Source organism: Brassica napus, chromosome C5 (genome assembly GCF_020379485.1).
Source record: "Brassica napus cultivar Da-Ae chromosome C5, Da-Ae, whole genome shotgun sequence".
Lineage (NCBI taxonomy): Eukaryota > Viridiplantae > Streptophyta > Magnoliopsida > Brassicales > Brassicaceae > Brassica > Brassica napus.
Genome location: NC_063448.1, coordinates 15,315,200 through 15,334,379, shown reverse-complemented (window position 1 = coordinate 15,334,379; position 19,180 = coordinate 15,315,200). Strand labels below are relative to the sequence as shown.

The 19,180-nt window shown below is 31.8% G+C and overlaps 2 protein-coding genes and 1 pseudogene across 3 annotated transcripts; 1 reads left to right on the top strand and 2 right to left on the bottom strand.

The window, feature by feature from the left end:
- The first annotated feature begins 35 nt into the window (after positions 1-35).
- On the top strand, positions 36-3,643 carry LOC106399999 (annotated as a pseudogene).
- Positions 3,644-9,530: 5,887 nt separating this feature from the next.
- LOC106402193 (pyrrolidone-carboxylate peptidase) lies at positions 9,531-11,390 on the bottom strand. 2 transcript variants are annotated; one of them, XM_013842876.3, is made up of 5 exons: positions 11,171-11,390; positions 10,724-10,997; positions 10,258-10,362; positions 10,126-10,173; positions 9,531-10,025 (listed from the first exon to the last, which is right to left on the bottom strand). In XM_013842876.3, the coding sequence occupies exons 2-5, from the start codon at positions 10,985-10,987 to the stop codon at positions 9,786-9,788; spliced, it is 657 nt and encodes a 218-aa protein (XP_013698330.2). In that variant the 5' UTR covers positions 10,988-10,997; positions 11,171-11,390; the 3' UTR covers positions 9,531-9,785. The 2 variants fall into 2 exon arrangements, with proteins under 2 accessions (XP_013698330.2, XP_013698331.2); XM_013842877.3 differs by having other exon boundaries at positions 11,096-11,333.
- Positions 11,391-16,061: 4,671 nt separating this feature from the next.
- Positions 16,062-18,292, bottom strand: LOC106400355 (axial regulator YABBY 4). The gene is made up of 7 exons (XM_013840727.3): positions 17,890-18,292; positions 17,685-17,822; positions 17,421-17,583; positions 17,285-17,333; positions 17,096-17,171; positions 16,845-16,943; positions 16,062-16,384 (listed from the first exon to the last, which is right to left on the bottom strand). The coding sequence occupies exons 1-7, from the start codon at positions 18,097-18,099 to the stop codon at positions 16,304-16,306; spliced, it is 816 nt and encodes a 271-aa protein (XP_013696181.2). The 5' UTR covers positions 18,100-18,292; the 3' UTR covers positions 16,062-16,303.
- Positions 18,293-19,180: the final 888 nt, after the last annotated feature.

Below are 19,180 nucleotides of genomic sequence, written 5' to 3'. Positions count from 1 at the left end.
TAGAGAGTAATTTAAGACTTAAAATTATATGATTGGGTTGAAAAAGCTCCCAGTCTAGTGACTAGAAATTTTTTTTTAAGTCTGAAGATTTATTAATACTTTTTTTGTCAACTAATATATCCAATTTTATTTTTAAAACATACTCTTAATATAAAAATCTAAGAAATAAACTTTTTATAAATTAATAACACTATAAATTAATTAAATATTATATTTTCAATATTATTAATTTATATATACATTAGTTAATTTTTCAAAATTCGCTTTTCATATTGTTTTAGTTATATTATTTGGTGTATATAAAATATCTTTCATGGAATTTAAATGTAGTTTTAAATAGAATTTTACTAAATATCATTAAAAGATATTGAAGTTTTAAAATATATATATATATATATCCATTGTGAATATATAACAAACAGTAAAATGATTTGCTTATACTTATATAAAATGTATATACATATAAATTGTTAAATTGTGATTTTAAAGAGACTATATATTTATATAGATTTTTCTAAAAATATTAAAATTAGTTTAATTTTAGATTACTTTCTCAAGTAAATATGGATATTCAGAAAATTAGATATTCAATAATATGTGCATATTTACGGATATTTACTACTATTTATGGATATCTTAGTTTAATACAAACAATTTAGAAAAAAGTGATAAAAATTTGTTTTGAAAAATATTTTTTATATGATATATAAAAAGGTAGTGAAATTTCCTTTATTGATTTAGTACTTTTATAAGTAATAATATGAATATAATATATAAATTGTATGTTAAAATAATAATTATAAACTTATACATTTAATCTAGATACACGTGTATTTATATATTTTTAGGAGCGGAGCGGATATACGCCTATTAAAATTTTAGTATTTATGATTTGTTTTGTTTTTAGCGGATACTGAGTTTTAGTATTTATTTTGCTCCAAAAATTTACGAATATTCAGAATTTTTTTTGTATAGAATAAAAACGGATAACGAATCGAATCAAATTTACCTGATAAAAATACTTAGTCCTAGATGAATGTAACTTCAAACATAGAAGGCGGTTATGCCTTGATGAATAAAAAAACAGTGTGTTGTTTAATTTGCGCTTAGTTTCATTCCCAATGGTACATTCCGGTTGACTAAATCAAAAGTGTGATGAGAACACAACATTTGTGCTGGTTAGTTTGTTAGAGCAGACAATTCTGATTTTAAACCAACCATAACCGTATCAGGAATACAAAACTCAAATCTATCAGTCAACGAAAAACGAACTTTGGTGGGTGATGATCCTAGTTGTTGTCATAGAGCTCCGCTTCTACTCATCAAACTCTCAGAACCTTACGTGCCATCCACGTGAACTGGAGGCCTTGCGTGACTTCATCAACGAGCTCGACTCCAAACCAGATGGTTGGGACTTCAATTCTACTGGAGATTGCTGTGAATGGGAGGGGATCACATGCTCTTCTTCGCTTCACTTAAACGATCCGGACAAGAAGACTCTGAGAATCACCAAGGTCCAAGCTGAAGCTTGTGAACAAAAAGATTGTCCGGTAAGTTGTCTGAATCTCTTGGGCGGCTGCATCAGCTTAGAGTTCTTAATCTCTCGCGCAATTTCATCTTTGGCTCCATCCCTCGATCTATTTTCAATCTCGCAAACCTAGAAACTCTAGATTTGAGCTCTAATGAACTGACAGGCCAAGTCCCTAAGAGATTGAATCTTCCCTTACTGATAAATTTAACTTTTGCCAAAACTCCACCGAGGTCAGGCTGATCAGACTCGAGTCTAACAGTTTTTCCGGAGATATTCCATATGGGTTCGAGAAATGCGCCGAACTCACTGGTAATATACCTGAAGATCTCTTTCAGCTTCAAAGGTTGAACCTTTTGGAGATTCAAGAGAAGGGTCTCTCTGGTTCACTCGGTCCTGCTCTCGGTAACCTCTCCAGCCTCGTTCATCTGGACATCTCATCGAATAGATTCTCCGGCGAAATACCTGATGTGTTCGACACACTGCACGAGTTAGAGTATCTAATGGCTAAGTCTAACAGATTCAGCGGAGGGATCCCTAGCTAAGTCGCTGGCAAATTCACAGAGTTTGATCTTGCTTAACCTGGGGAACAACTCGCTGAGTGGTCCTTTGTATCTGAACTGTGCTGTGATGACTAACTTGGCCTCGCTCGATCTGGGGACTAATAAGTTCAATAGCTCTTTTCCGGAGTATCTACCGTCTTGCAGACACCTGCATTACGTCAACCTAGGGCGATACCACTTTTACGGGCAGGCCCCTGAGAGCTTCAAGGATTTCATAGACGCTTCACATCCTTCAGCACTGCAAGAACCTGACAACTCTGATTCTCACTTTGAATTTCCGTGGAGAGATGTTGCCTGACGACCCGCGTCTTCATTTCAAGATGCTCAAGGTGCTTGTTGTAGCAAACTCTAGGCTTACTGGTTCAATGTCAAGATGGTTGAGCAAGAGCACCAATCTAGAGCTGTTGGATCTCTCGTGGAATAGTTTAACCGGAGCTATACCGGTGGTTTCGATAATCTTTTCTACTTGGATTTGTCACGAAACTCGCTCACGGGAGAGCCGTCTCTAGATTTCCCAATCTCTCAAGCCGAGACATTTCGGATGCAAGATCTCTGCAATCCAAACACTTTTTCAGGCTACCACCAACGTTACAACTCAGCCAAAACAATCTTTCTGGACCCATTTGGGAGGATCTTGGAAAACTGAAGAAACTCCATGTTGCTAATCTGAATGGAAACAGATTATCAGGAACAATCCCTAGCTCGCTTTCGGAAATGACAACCTTGGAGGTTCTTGATTTGTCCAATAACCGTTTTTCCGGTTCAATCCCGGAGTCTCTGCAGAAACTAACGTTCTTGTCCATGTTCAGCGTCGCTAACAATAGTCTCTCTGGGAGAATCCCTTCTGGTGGTCACTTTCAAACATTTCCGGATTCGAGCTACGAGGGAAACGACTTTTTTTTTGTTACAACTGGACTCAATGTCAAGCAGGTACACCAGACGAAAGACGACCAAGTACCAGTGAGACTGACTACAGTGATAGTGACATTGCCCTAGATCTTTTAAATGGAGTTGCTCTTGGGTTTACTTTATCATTTGTCGTTGTTGTTACTTTCCTTCGGTTTTAATATTCACGGGATCAAAGTTCATGTTAAACATAATTACCATATATTAGTTTCTTGGACATCAAATCTTAATCCCCAAAGGAAAACTCATAAAGCTTTTAGTTGTCCTTTAGGCTCGATCTTTACAGTAATCTAGTCGGGTTTGCATTACGTTTGTGCCGTGAGTAAGAACATGGAGATGTTTCTTACTCTGACTTTGATAGTATAGTGTATAGTTTTTTTTTTTTTTTAAATCTATCTACAAACAAGTTGGGTTCAAAGGTCCATAGTTTTCCTTATATTTTAACCAGTTTAAGATTCGCACCTTGTGCTAGATGAACATTTGATATACACATTATTTTTACTATTATTATTTGTTTAACGTTTTTTACATATTATGAAACAAATTAATAATTATATATTGAATAATTGAAAACTATTAAATGTTATGTATCAAACAAGTAATAAAAGGAGGATATAAGCCTTAGATAGAGTGTCCACGTAGGCGAAAATAATCGGTCAATGAGAAACTATATTTTTGTCATGTCACCTCCTCTTTTGTTTTTACAAAATGATCCTTTAACTTTTTACTTAAACAATTATAACCGAAAATATTTTTTATTGAAATATATTATTTATATAAATATAATTATATTTTTATTTACATAATAGTTTGTAAAGAAATATTTAGTTTAAATAGTATCATAATTTTATAAAATACTAAAATAAATTGGACTGGTTTTCAACTTTCACAAATAAAAAGTATTATTTGTAAACTTAGAAAAGAATATATCAAGAATATTATTTTTCAGGAGAGAAAATAGAAAAATACATCGGAGATAAATTCATCTCTATTATGAAATTCCTCTATTTTAGAGAAAAAAATAGAAGAATACATTGTTGATGGTCTAAGGCATGGCCGACGTAAATAATCGACGTTGAGATTTCAGCTTTTCTGATTCTTACTATTCTAATGTTTCAATATAATTTGAATATTCACTTTGCTTTATAATATAATGATTTAAAGGTATTTTTTGTTTCACTACATAAATTGTTTTTATATTTCAATGTAACTTTATACTTATTGGATATCGTGTGGCCAATTAGATTAGGTAAATTACTATGTAATTGATTAAATTTATAGATTAAATTTATATATTAAATGACAATTTTCTAAAGTAATAACTTTTTAATTAAAACTCAAGGATATAAGCCTCAGATAGAGTGTCCACGTAGGCGAAAATAATCGGCCAATGAGAAACTATATTTTTGTCATGTCACCTCCTCTATTTGTTTTTACAAAATGATTCTTTAACTTTTTACTTAAACAATTATAACCGAAAATATTTTTTTACTAAAATATATTATTTATATAAATATAATTATATATTTTTATTTACATAATAGTTTGTAAAGAAATATTTAGTGTAAATAATATCATAATTTTATAAAATACTAAAATAAATTGGGCTGTTTTCAACTTTCACAAATAAAAAATATTATTTGTAAACTTAGAAAAGAATATATCAAGAATATTCTTTTTTAGGAGAGAAAATAGAAAAATACGTCGGAGACAAATCCATCTCTATTATGAAATTCCTCTATTTTAGAGAAAAAAAACAGAGGAATACATTGGAGATGGTCTAAGGCATGGCCGACGTAAATGATCGACGTTGAGATTTCAGCTTTTCTGATTTTTACTATTCTAATGTTTCAATATAATTTGAATATTCCTTTTGTTTTATAATATAATGGTTTAAAAGTATTTTTTTGTTTCACTACATAAATTGTTTTTATATTTCAATGTAACTTTATATTTATTGGATATCGCGTGGACAATTAAATAAATTATGTAAATTACTGTGTAATTGATTAAATTATATGTTAAATGACAGTTTTATAAAGTGATAACTTTTAAATATTACAGATTTTAATTAAAATTGATTACATTTTGAAACAGAAAGAGTAATCTATAAACTAACTCTATATAGATATGATGACAAAATTATAAAGTGGTCACACTTTGAATTTCTCTCATTTTGTGCATTCCTAATTGGAAGGAGATAATCAACATCTAATATTATGTTACTCTCAGTATATTAGAAATGGTCTAACCGTAAATCAGTTAAGGAAGGTGTAAGGAAGCCATAAAGATGTATTTCCAGTTATCACTAATATAGAATCAATTGACAACAACTTAATTATGTCCAACGTAGGACAACAGAAAAGAGTTTACATACCTTCTAATATTATAGTATCTCACTATATTAAAGGCTAAATCAGTTTTCTCTAGCACAAATACTCACTTCATTCTTGGAGTTTAAGCTTTTTTATCTGATGATATTAGTAGTTTGATCCAAAAAAAAAGAAACGGTCGAACTGTACATTGTAATTGGAGAAAGAAAACAAACAAAAATCAACCGAAGACTTTTAAGGTATATGAAACAAAAATCGGAAATAGCAATTCTCTGCAATTAAAGAATAATGCAATAAAATTGTAAAAATACAAAATAAAACAAAATATATACACAGAAAAAAATATTTAGTAAAATAAAATCATAATATAATTTTCATAATTGATAGTGCTTAGTTACACTAAAAAGTCTAAATTTACAATATACACAGTTTTATTTACATCTTTAAACCTATTATCTAGTTAAAATGATTCTAAAAAAAATGTCAGCATGAAGAGTTAGAAAATATACGATAAAATATAATACATAACGCTAAAAATACATTATCACTGATCACTAAAAAATCATGTTATTAGTAATAAAAATGAAATGACAACACATTTATTAAAACCATAAAACGGCCCGAAACAATGTGTTATTAAATAAACAAACTACAAAGTAAATATGCTCAACGCAAACACACATAAAAATGAGACATCATATTTGGATACATTTAAATAAATAATTTTAAATATATTATATTCTTGATAATTTTAAAATTACTTAAAAAGAAACTAAATTATTAAAAAAATAATATACAAATAAAACAAAAGCAATATTATGTAACGTTAAAATAATAAATGAATAAAAAATATATTATATTATTAAAACAGATTTTAGATTTTAAATACTTCTAATTCATGTAATATTACAAAATTCAAAATTTGTTTATTACAAATTTACAATTAATATTTTACCATTAGATATTTTAAAATAATATTCTAGATCGATATTCAATTGTCAGTTTTTAACTATTACACGTAAAAAAATATTATTATGTATGTTTTTTTATTGAAAATGGGGTTTTATATTTTAAGTAGGTTATTGTAGTACTTTTTCTTTTCGTGAATTTATTCGAGATTAGATTCCGATCTTTTAAACTAATATAATTTATGTTCTATACATAATTACATTTTTTTACATAACTCTAAAATCTCGGACTTGATTCTTCATATTTTATTAGTTAATTGTGTTATATATAATAGAAATACTTACTTCAAAATAAAGATATTAAAAAATCAAATTTAAAAATTAGTTATATATAATTTAATATACAAAAATTCACATACAAATAAAAATGATAAATGTAACAAATTTAAATATATTAGCCGCGCGTAGCGCGGAGAAAGGATCTAGTATATTTGAATTGACAAAAATCTAGACTATTAAAGCAAAATACCTAATAGAATTTTGCCCTTAATTTTTAGAGTTACTTACAAGACAATTTCACTCCTAAATTTATGCATATCTTAACTAATTAATATGAACCAATTAATTTAGAAAATATCCCAAAACTTAAAATCCAATTAAATTAATTAAATTTTCTCTCTTTTATTGTTTCCTTTTTAAAACTTAACACTATATTTATTATCCTAAAAATGATTTACAGCAATTTTTTAAAAACATATTCACTATAACTTTTTATATAATATAGTTTCCAATTTAAAGTTTTTGATAACACTAAACTAAACACTATATATATTTTTTTTAAAAAAAATAATAATAAAAATTATTAATTTTACAATGTTTGAAAATAAAAATTTAGTATGCATAATTATTATTATAAATATGTTAGAAATACCAGAATATGTAAAAAAATATCTCAATACAAAATCTATTAATTTGTATAAAATCCTTTAACTAAACACATCAAGAAAATTTTGGAGAATTTGTGAGAAAAAAATTATATTTGAAGAAAAATATTGTCAAACATATTTTTGTCATTAAAAACTATATACATGCTTAAGACATTAAAAATCATTTTAAATTAATGGAACACAGGTCTAAACAAAAAAATTATATTATTTTGATTCTTATATATGTATATTTATACAAACCTTCATATAAATTTAGAAAATTTATAATATACACAAATTATATATGTTAACATATGCTATATACGGATTATATACGAATCGTCGGGGATTTTTGTTCGACAACAGATCTAGGCGGGATATGAAGGCACTGCTTGAAACTTAAAACAACTTTTTTTTTTATAATAAGTTATGAATTCATGCATATTTTATCAAAATTATCAGTAGAAAATGTTCGCGCTTTGAAAGCGCGGATCAAAATCTAGTACATATAATAAAGAAATAACATTTTTTTTATTTACAATCATTTTGGTAAATAAATTTAAACAATGATTTTCTCTATTTTGTATTGCATGTAATTAAATATAAATAATATTAACATATACATATAGTATATTTTTAATATGACTATCTATTAAATGAAACTTTCTAATCATAGTATTTTATGATCTTTTATATTTTTTATTGAAAAAAATTAAACCATTAATAACAAAACTTTTAGTGTGGGAGATTTAAAAATTTAAACAATTAATATTTTTAATAATTTATAAACTAATTTATTTATTATATGATTAACATGATTGTATAATTTATTTTAATAATATAATTAAACAGAAAATAAGGGAGGATATGTAAATTGTTATCAAATCTTGACTTTTAAAATCACTAGTTATCAAATATATTTTATATTCGTTTTTGATAATTCCGTAGTTTTTATTTAAGTAAAAAATATAAAGTATTAATTATAGATTGTTAATTAATTTTATGGTTAGTTTAATGAGAATTATATAATATATGTTTAGTGGATTAATATATTTTTCTTAGAGAAACTAAGAACATTCTAGTGATGACATGTGTCATAGTTAAAATGTTGTAATGTTTTTTTTTAATATGGAGAGGATAGTATTGATTTTTAATTATAATAAAACCTGTTGAGAAAGATATAATGAATCTTACCAAGAATTTCAAAAAAACTTTTATACAATAATCCATTAGTTTAGCAATGAAAAAAAATAAGTCATATAATCTTCCAAACTCAAAAAGTTATATAATTTTACTAATTTCTCTTGACCAAATATACAATTTTGAAAATACATATTCTAAACTTGAAATAATAATATTCCAAATTAATACAAAAGATAAAACCATTGATGTTAAAGAATATTTTCGAAATCCAACACAAAAAAAAATATATTCTAAAATTAAAATATTTTAATATTTTAAAATCTTTATTTCGTAACAAAGAAATCAGAAAACTGAATACCATAACATCCAAAAATTATTCTATATCGATAAATTTTACTTAAATAATACGATAGATGCTATTATTTATAAAATTTACTAATCGAATCATGTAATATACTAAAGTGATAGTTACTAAGGTATACTTTTAAAATACAACATAAAAATATAAATTATCCTTAAAATATAATTTCTATAGCATAACTAAAATAATTTTAAAAATATATTATACACAAACTGTAAAAATTAAAAAAGACATATTATTTGTCCCAAAAAAAATATTATGAACGAGGCTATCTATTTGATTATTTCATATTATGAATTTGTTATAACAAATCGAAATATTTTAATATGTAATAACAATCAATAACAAAGTAAAATGTATAAAAAAATCATTATATATTAATCATGTCAAATAAAAATACTCAATAAAAAAATTATAACGTTAAAGAGTTACACAATATATAACACTACTATGTAAATTATTTTCTTTTGTTCAAAATTAATATGTAAATCATATATTTATAATTTATAAAATAAAAAATACCCGCACTTCAAACTCTAGTTTATACTCTCTCCGTTTTTTAATATAACTCTTTTTAAAGAAATTTTTATGTTCTAAATTATATGAAGTTTTCGGTTTTCTATGTAAAATATATTAACACTTAATGTTATATGACGCAATGATAATATACCTTCTATTTTATTATTGGTTGATTTGTGTCTAGGTAAATAATTAATGATGTTTTTGTTTAGAAAATATAAAAAATTAATGATTTTTTAATCTATGTGCACAATTTTAAAACGATTTATATTAAAAAACGGAGTGAGTAATATAATAAGAATAAATGATAAAAATTTGTATAATGGGCAGCAAAAACAAGAAATAACATAAAAATCCAAACTTTGACATTTTTGAATTAAGATTATTTATTTATTACAGAGACGATCACAAAAGAGGCTCATTCTTTCCTAATCGTGTGCTTTACATGACCCAGAAAGTTTCAGAACCAAAAGCAATAGTCATTTTTTATTTTATCACAAGCTACAATGCCACCACACTCCCCCTCCCTCTCCCCAACAAAAGAACACAATGCTTCGTAGATGGGATATATATTATACTTACACATTGGCATAGTACACTAGCAAGTAGCTGCAATTGCCTCCAAGAGAGAGAGCACGAACTGCATCTGAGTATCTTCATCAATTTTGGAGAACAAAGGAACGTGGACGAAGAGTGACTTGTGTCCCTTTTGCTCAGCGAATCTCAGAGAGTGATAGTAGACATAGTTGCACACAAAACGTCCAGCGTCGTCTGATTGAACAACGTTGAAGCCTTTGTTCTGCAGTAGCTTGAAAATCGACTCTGTTGAACATGTTGTCTGAAACGACACCAAAAAAAAAAAAAAAAAACACATTAGAATGTTGCAAGAAAGAAAAAGGTGAGTCTTGTGGTTGAAGTGTGTGTATGATTTTATATACCTCTTTGGCCTTTAAAATGCTTCCATCATCAAAAACTATGGGAATCCTCTGTGGTGAAGAAATGTAATCAGTTAGTATCTTGTTGGATTTGAATATGTTTCTTAGTAGTTAATGGTATGTGAATCGTTGTACCTGTGGTTGCCAGCCTAATTGATCAGGGCAACGGAAATGAGCTTCGTTCACTGCTTGTCTTTCAATTGCGAATTTTTCCGCTCCGCTATTCACTCCAAGATGAAGCTGAAGCAGCACAACAACAACAACCAAGAGAAGATGCATGTCTTTAAACCATCAGAAGAACACTTAATCACAATACTAAAACAACCTTTTTTCATTTCCAAGTTATAATTCAAAATATAAACTTTTGTGAGAGACCTTAACAATCTTGAGCTCCAAACACACATCTAGTTAGAAGCACAAGGCGTTAACACAAGGGGAGCTTTCAACTAAGAGTAAGCAACAATCAAGAGCCATGAATAGAAAAAGTCAATACAAAGCACAATCACACTTGAACCACAGTCTACAGTCATCAAATTTGTTTAAGTTGATGACTTCAAGGAATGATCGGCAATCATCAAGAAATTAACAAGAGTTCTCTTACCCAAACAACAGTTCCGTTGCTGTTCTTATCTCCAGAGACAGCAACACTGGACTCCAAAACCTGATAAAGCTGAGACTTTGCACCTTCCCCAGCAGTCTCAAGAACAGTGCAGCTACCAAGACTCAACCAAGAAGGCAACCCTCGTTTCTCCACATACGATTTCAGATTATTAGCGATTTTCTCAGTAGGGTTCTCGGAAACACCAAGAAACCTCTTGAAACCAGTCACGTGAATCGTAACAGCTTTTGGTCCTTCAGAGCCCATCTCCTCCAACCTTCATAAAGTAGAAAAATAAATAAACACATACAAAATCAATCAAATTCTCAAAAACATATCTAACCACAGAACCAGCAAAGATGCGATAAGCAGTACCTAAATCAAATTCTCTGATTGATCATTAATACAAAAAAAAAAAAAAAAAAAAAAAAAAAAAGGGAAGAGCTTTACCAGTTCTCAAAAGCTTTTTGTTTTTTGACTTATGGATTGAGGGAAGAGGTAACAAAAATGGGTTTTGGTTTCTTCTTCCGAGAGAATAATTATGAGATGAGTTGAGTTTTTGGGTTCTTTCGCGGTGGACTTTTTATTATAAGCGCACGCATGAATGGAACGCCCACCGATTACGAATGTATCTACGAGATTGCCACTAAGCGTCGGGGGAATGAAACGTCTCCGACAGCTTCTGTCGTCCTTATTCAATCGGTGACAGAGAGGATTACGTGGCGTGTTATTATTGGAGGATAGATTAAAAATAGGTATTTTTTTAAAAAGAGGTTGCGATTCCGGCAACATAATAGCGTTGTTGAGCCGCTTTGCCAACAGGACCCACCTACCGATGGGGTGGATATATACACGAAATTGCCCCTCTTATTATTTGAGGGAAACGTGCAAGCATATACAACTTGTTTACATAGATGCTTTGTTAATATAAAATATTTATTTAATACACTCAAAAGTTTGTATATTGAAAAAAAATCATAAGTATCTTTTGAAAATTTGTTAATCCTTTTATGTTATAACTATCATAAAGAAGAAAACCTTATTCAGTCCTACTAAAAATATCATTTTTCTTTTATATACCTTTTTCTTTGGTAAACATGTTAAAACTTTATTATCATTTATGATTTGTGACATAAATTACAAAAAGAACTAGTAGCAGCAAACAAATAAAAACTACTGAAAAAATACAAGTACAAGACAATGGGAATCAAGAGAACAAGTCACCCACAAAACAAAACTAGATCACCCTGTAAATGTTGTCTATTATGTCTTTCCCATCGGAATCACTAAGTTGAAACAAACTTTTTTGACGCGAGCCACGGAGAAAGGCCCATCCTCAAAACCGTCTCCACTCCTACAGTTTCATTGCTACCCCAACGTTGATATCCTACAAAACAAAACAAAACAAACAAACCACAAACGCCCTTTGAGACCTCCATGGATGCACAATAAGTAGACTTCTCGGCCCGATACAAATCGGAGACTCTGGATAAAGGCTCGGACGCGTGCCACAACCTTGCCGATCTAGTGGGAGTCTTTGCAGCACAGATAGCGACTCCGCACCACCACATAAGAAGTATGCTCCTCCACTGAGGACACCCTCTGGTTGAAAGGATCGCTGCCACGGATCCGTCGGAAATCCTAGATCTGACCCAGATCTGAAACCTAATCACCATCGAACCACCAGCCAGAACCTTCCCACCGACCTACAAACCGACGCTCCAACCTCACCCTAGACAACAATGCAGCCGTTTCAAACCGACGAGAAGGCGAAGGCGAAAAAACAGGGTTTAATAAGTTTCACGGGGAAAACAGGAAAGTGAGAAAGTGAAAGGAAAGGGAGGAAGACACAAAAGGCAGCCGACGGCGGCGGCAGGAGGCCAACCACCGTTGGCTGAAGCAGAAGTGGCTACGGTTTTACTTGTGGGAGGTGGAGGAAGAAAACGCAGGAAAAGAGAGAGAGTTTTTGGCTATTTTATATACCATATTAGCTGATCCGATCAACCTTAAGAAGAATATACTTTGTGTTATAAAATATACCACACTGTCTGATTCGAGTTAATACTCCAACTAATGTCATGAAATGGACGGATAGGTACAATCCACCATATTAATCATTTGGGTCATAGTCTATGTCTAGACATGTCTAGACTGTATGTCAAGTAATGATAATTTAGTTCGTAACAAGAATCAAACTCAAGACAACTATGGATACATGTTGAATCCTAAAAAAATTATCATCAAATTACCAATGTACCACCACTTAGTTCTGCTAAAAATATTCTCAAATACCCAAGAAAATATACTAATTTTACCGACAATACAATACATATTAATAAGAAAATGAATGAAAGTATTCAAAGTAAGATGAACTAATAAGCTAATTTTACCGACAATACAATACATATTAATAAGAAAATGATTATCTGATCGAATTGTTAGAAGATAAATGAGCGATAGAATGGAGAAAACAGTAAAACTCACTTGTACCATCGGGGTACCCTCAATACTAAGTCTTGAGAGTGTGTGCTGAAATGTGGATCCACATAGACGGTTCTTAGAGCACCTCCAACCAAGAGGTCTTGAGTATGCTAAAATTATATTACTAAAAATATAGCAGAATAAAGAATGTGTCAGATGAAGTTTCTTCTTTCACAATGTTTATGACTCGCTTTTGGAACTCAATGGACAGTTGTCAACTATAGATCAATTGTTTGTGTTTTTAAGTTTAAAATTTAATTCATCAATAAAAACAGTATTATAAATAAAATTACTTTATGGTTTGGATACTCAATATGAAGTTGTAACCATTGAGGTTGCTCTTACAAATAGTTTTTATACAATTATACAAAACTGAAGTAGCGGGTTTGAATCCCGGAATCCAAAACGTATGATTGTAAGATTGGCCAAGTATCAGCCTTCCGTATAAACATGAGGAGAGTACGTACCATATTTTTCGTAAATAAGCGATAAAATCGGACTTGACTTTGACTTGGGTTTTCTTATTGTTATAAAAATAGCATGTTCAAACATCATGTATATCTGGTGAACAAAAAAAAAAACAAAAAAACATCATGTATATCTAAGATGAAGCTAGCCGAGTAAGACTAATAGACTTACTCATGAATATTGACTTTTCTGTTTGTTTCATTTTTTTTTTTTTTGTTAAGTATGTGAATTTTCATTAAATCAATAATGATGCAGAAAGATACATTCAGCTTGAAGAATCAAAACCTACAGTATCTAAGTCGCTACTCAAAGCAAATGTGTCTTAGAAAACCACAAAAAAAAAACTAAAAAGAACTCACTAAGACAAACAAAGTTTCAATCCCAGCCATATGGATGTGATTAAAGCTCGACTAACATCATGATTCTATCGACAACCCTTTAAGTTAACATCAGACCATAACGAGTAGATTGATGCCGAGACCTGCATCAAAACCACACGAGTCCAAAGAGATCACAACCGGAGAACAGTCTGAGGGACCGCAGACCGTCCAGAGGGCGACTCCAATGGTGGAACAGGCGAAGCAGGGTCGGCAAGTCCTGGTCCAGCCATTCCTAACCAGTGAAGTCCACTCCAGACGCTGCTAGCTCAAGAAGACGACAAGCTGCACTCCTGAGAATCCAAACCGATGAGGAGGAACCATCAGATGAAACGCAGGTGGATTACTGGCAGATGGAAAGCGGAGGTTTATACGGCTGAATTCCGGTCCCATCCCGCGAGCAGAGCACAAAAAGTGACCGGTTACAGAACATCAAGAGAGGCAGGGGACAGCGGCTACCAACCTTCTGAAGCTTGAGAAGCGGTGGAACAAGAAGCTCCTATCAGCAGACGGAAGAGGAGAAAAGATCCATCGATTGGAGTAGGAACATAGCAGAGTAACGTCACGAAAGCTCTGAGTCGACACAAACCCCAGACATATCTAAACCCTAACTATGCGCCATGGTGATTGTCGAAGAACCAAACCAGAAAGAAGTCCCCGACAATAAGCTTCGATATAGTCTTTTTAACTCGGAACGAGAGAGGGAAGTTCTTACCATTAGCAGCCGGAAGAGGAGACGGAGAGAGACATAGGAGGCAGCGACGCTCAGCCACTCCAGCGGACCCTCCAAGAGAGAAACTGACCCAGATCCGCTCAAAATCATAAAGATGCAATTTGCTGAGATGTTCTGTATCAGTTCGTGAAGTACTACATGAAGTAGTACAGACGTGCATCATGAAGATGGAGCTGAATGGGAGTTCGAGTTTTTTGATTGCGTGGACTTTCTGAGCTTGGAAAAGGAAAGAGGATATATGTTTGAAGACATATGGACATTTTCCATAAAGCAAAAGGGAGTTACTTTAAGATGAAGTTTTCCATTAAAGAAAATGGATAGTTGTCTTAAGTGTATTTGGAAGATTTGGAGAGCAAGTTGAAGAGGTGGAGAGCAAGATCTGGTCTGCTATATAAGGAGGGACGTGCCTTATGAGAAAGTCAGACCTCAGAGAAGAGAGAGAGAGGTTTCATTGGTGTGTGGTACTGCTTGGTGTCGAAGGACATTCTGAAGCATTGTCTGATGGAGTCTGATGTTGACTTAGTTTGGTGGCGTTTGAGCTGGCGCTTTGTGTGGTGGAGTTATCCATCGTGTGTAGCTCGTGATGAGCTATGTGTGTGCATGGGTGATCAAGCTTTTGGTGTCACTGGTGTGCGTTGGTTGCTGACGTACTTGGTGAAGTACTTCCTCATCTGCATTAACAAATCAAACCCTAGATCTACCACCTAGACGGCGCCTCCTGCTCAGATCCGACTATCCACATCCTCGTCATCACTCTAGGAAGACCGAGGACACACTCATATACCGTTTTGGTTCGCCCTGCCGCAAACCGACGAAGAACCAGAAAAGAAAAACAAAGAGGATATGGAGAAATCGAGATTAGAGAGGGGATGAAGTTGGACTCAGGAGCGATTGGGGGTGGCGACCGACGGGTGGAGACCCTCCGTCGGCCACCGTAACGAGAATCGGCGGTGGATTTTTCAAGTAGAAAGATGAACGGTTGGGAGAGAAAGAAAAGAAAGAAAAGAGAGAATCCTCTCTCATCTCTCATCTCTCTCTCTTGGTGTAATTTAAGAATTTCAAATATTCCTACTTTCTGTTTGTTTCATGATATTCATGTTTATACCAATCTAATGTATATTTCGTAAACATTCATTTGAATTTATGATTTATTAGAAGTATTTGTCTTGTTTTCCCCAATGTACAAAAGCATACTAAGTGAAATGAAGAAGTATCTAATAATGACAGCTTAACAAAGATTCCTCGAGTGTTTCATGGAATGTTAAAACATAACGTAGTCATGAATGCAAAAGTAGGATTTGATATAGAGTCAGTGTCTCTTTAAATTAAGTTCAAAGCTAAGAAGTACAAAAATACTGATCTCGCTGATCATTCGTAAGACTCTCCTCGAATACCCAAAGCTTACGTAAGTTTCAGATCCTTACCCTCCCTTCTCTCTCCAACAACAAGAACCTTAAAAACAACAAAATCAAACCCTAGATAGAAGAAGATAGTCACCATCACATTTCATTTGCCAAATTGTTATTAATCAAATGGAGATTTTCCCCAAATGGAATGCCTTTGGGCCTTTCTCTCTCGGAATCCATTATTGCTCTCGTCATGGTCCTGCATTCCAAACATTAATTTCAGCATTGAATTAAACTCAAGTTAAATTAATTGAAAACATACATATTCAGCTGTAATGCTTTAAGTAGTTGAATGTGTTTCTTTAAAAGTAAACTGTGTGCAGTGTAAGCTTCAATACTATAAAAGGGTCTAGGTCATTAATTTCACACATTGCAGTAGTTGAGGATCAATGAATCATATTTCCCTTTTCCTTGAATTCACTCTAATAATTAGTATAAATAAATATGTTTTCTGTTTTAATAAATACTCTAGCTAGGGTTCTGAAAGTTTTACTGAGAGTGATGCTATTTGGATCTAGTTAATGCTTAGATGGTTTGCTTTAGAAATGACATTTTATAGTCTGCTAACCTATATGGTGGTTTATTTGTCAAGTATATGATTATTGATTCTAAAAATATATATAACATGTCGTAAAAACACAATTAATTTCTGAAATTACCCCGAGAGCGTTGCATGATAGTAGTGCATTGTTGTCATCTTCGCAAAAACATTGATCCGAGGCAGCTCTCCTGTTTTGCACTGGAGGGAAATTGGCCCACTTCACCATCCCCAAATAAAACAAATTGAAATCACAAAAGAATTATCAGATAGATCTCTCCTTTAAGCTGAATAAAAGATGAAAAACTAAACTAAACTAAACTAGGGTTCTTATTCTCCTTAAGTTTAAAGTTTAAGTAAACTTTTAAGTACATTTTTGGCAGCTAAGCTGAAAGCTTCTTTGTGAGCCATGCTTGGATTCTGAGCCTTTAACCTCCTGATCTCTTCCCTGCCCCAATTTAACCCCCAAAAGGAAACTATTTTACAAATTTGTGAAAATGCATACATACATTTGTAATTTATATAAATTAATGAGCATAGTTTCTTGGAACGATTTCTTACTTGATGAAGCAATTGTAAGCGGAAGGAGCTCGTTGTCGTTTCTCAGGTGCTACTCACAACTCAAAAATACCAATTATAAGAGAAATGAACAGAAGCTGACAAGATCAAACTATATATATATATACACACAACGTACGTTTGTTGACAACTTGGTAAACACGAGAAACATCTCTATCTTCATCTTCACTGTCTGAAGATGTAACCAAAGTCGCTGGACTGTTCTCCTTCTCCTGATTCACCTTCCACGCTTCTTCTTCCACACCACCATCTGTTGTAGCTGCAACCTCCTCGTTCCCCTTCTACACAAAGATAAAACCAAAATTAATAAGAGTGATCGATGTATATATAAATGTAGATACCCAGGACTATGCATAAATAATAGATATGTTATGGGGGTAACCTCATCCATATGAGAGAGAGACGTGAGGAGATGAAGAGGAATGAAGGAAGCCTTCATCAAATTAACAGAGAGAAGGCTTGTGCAATGCCCACATCTCACAGTCACCACCATTGACAGGCTCGTGAACGGTACACTCACCTGTTAAACATTTATATTCATCAAATCTGCATATAACCAAAAAGAGAGAGAAGAAGCTAAGGTGTACCAGCAAAATAGTGGTGCAAAAACCACACTGGACATGGCAAACCTGCCCCGGCAGATCAAACAGCTGGTTGAGTGTCGTCATGTTGGGAATTTTTGTCATATAGAGAGATTTTAGTTCTGAGAAATACAGAGAGAGACGATGAATGATAGGAGATATATGTGAGTGGGTGTGTGTGAGTTTATATAGATAGAGAGTAAGAGAGATAGGCATTGCTAATTACTAAGGCAAATTTTGAATATTTCATGTGAAAATACTTCGGTTAATTATATGCTAAAATGCACTATACTTAATTCCTCTTATGTACGTCTCCATCTCATTTTCTAATAATTGGAATCTTCGTCGTTTCGATCAGCTGTGAGTAGTAAATGATTCTCATTCTTTCTATTAATCACATTCCTAACTACATTTTAGAAAAAAGAAAATAAATAATATATACTCTCTCCGTTTCATTAAGTTAAATATTTTTTAAAAAAAATTGTTTCATAAAAATAGACTTTTTGTATTTTTTATGAAAAAATATGATTTTCAAAAAGATTAATTGACTTTATTAAATTACTATTGGTTAAAATTATTGAAAATTGGAAATTATAGAAAAAAATGATACATTTATTATAGTGATTTAATGTGTTTATTTAATATGTGTGAAAACACTAAAAAATCTATATTTGTAAAACGGAAAGAGTATAATATATATGTATTGTGATGATGGAGTTCTAGTGACAACTATTTTTGTCGGCGAGTTCTAATGTGATTAAAATCCGGTTCCATTGTATAAAAGCATTGATTAAAATATAAGTATATATTCCTAGGTGACATGCATATAATATCAACGTGATACATGCCACATTCTGAAAGTTTCATTAGGATAGAGATTTTTATCAACAAGTTAATCAAAAATACATTTATTAACCCATAAACGCAACACATAAGCTCAGTCATATTCTACTTTTTACAAATCCGTATAACGTGCATGATAAGATATATGGGTTATTGCAATATTAAACTAGGATGAACAATAGAATGACAAAAGCTAATATATATAAATCTGACCATTGGTGAAGATTATGTACGGTGTTACAATGAACATGTCAAAATGGAAAGCCACGTTGCACAGATAGATATTAGATCGAAGAAGGGAAATGTAATAAATGAGGTGGTGTGGGTAGTAGATTGGTTTGCAAGTTAGAAAAAAAAACAAATGAAGTTGAGAGAGAAATTCCTCTTTGTCTCATGTGTAGTTGTCTCTTTAAATGGGATTTATTGAATCAACCACAAAACACAATGCAGTTTT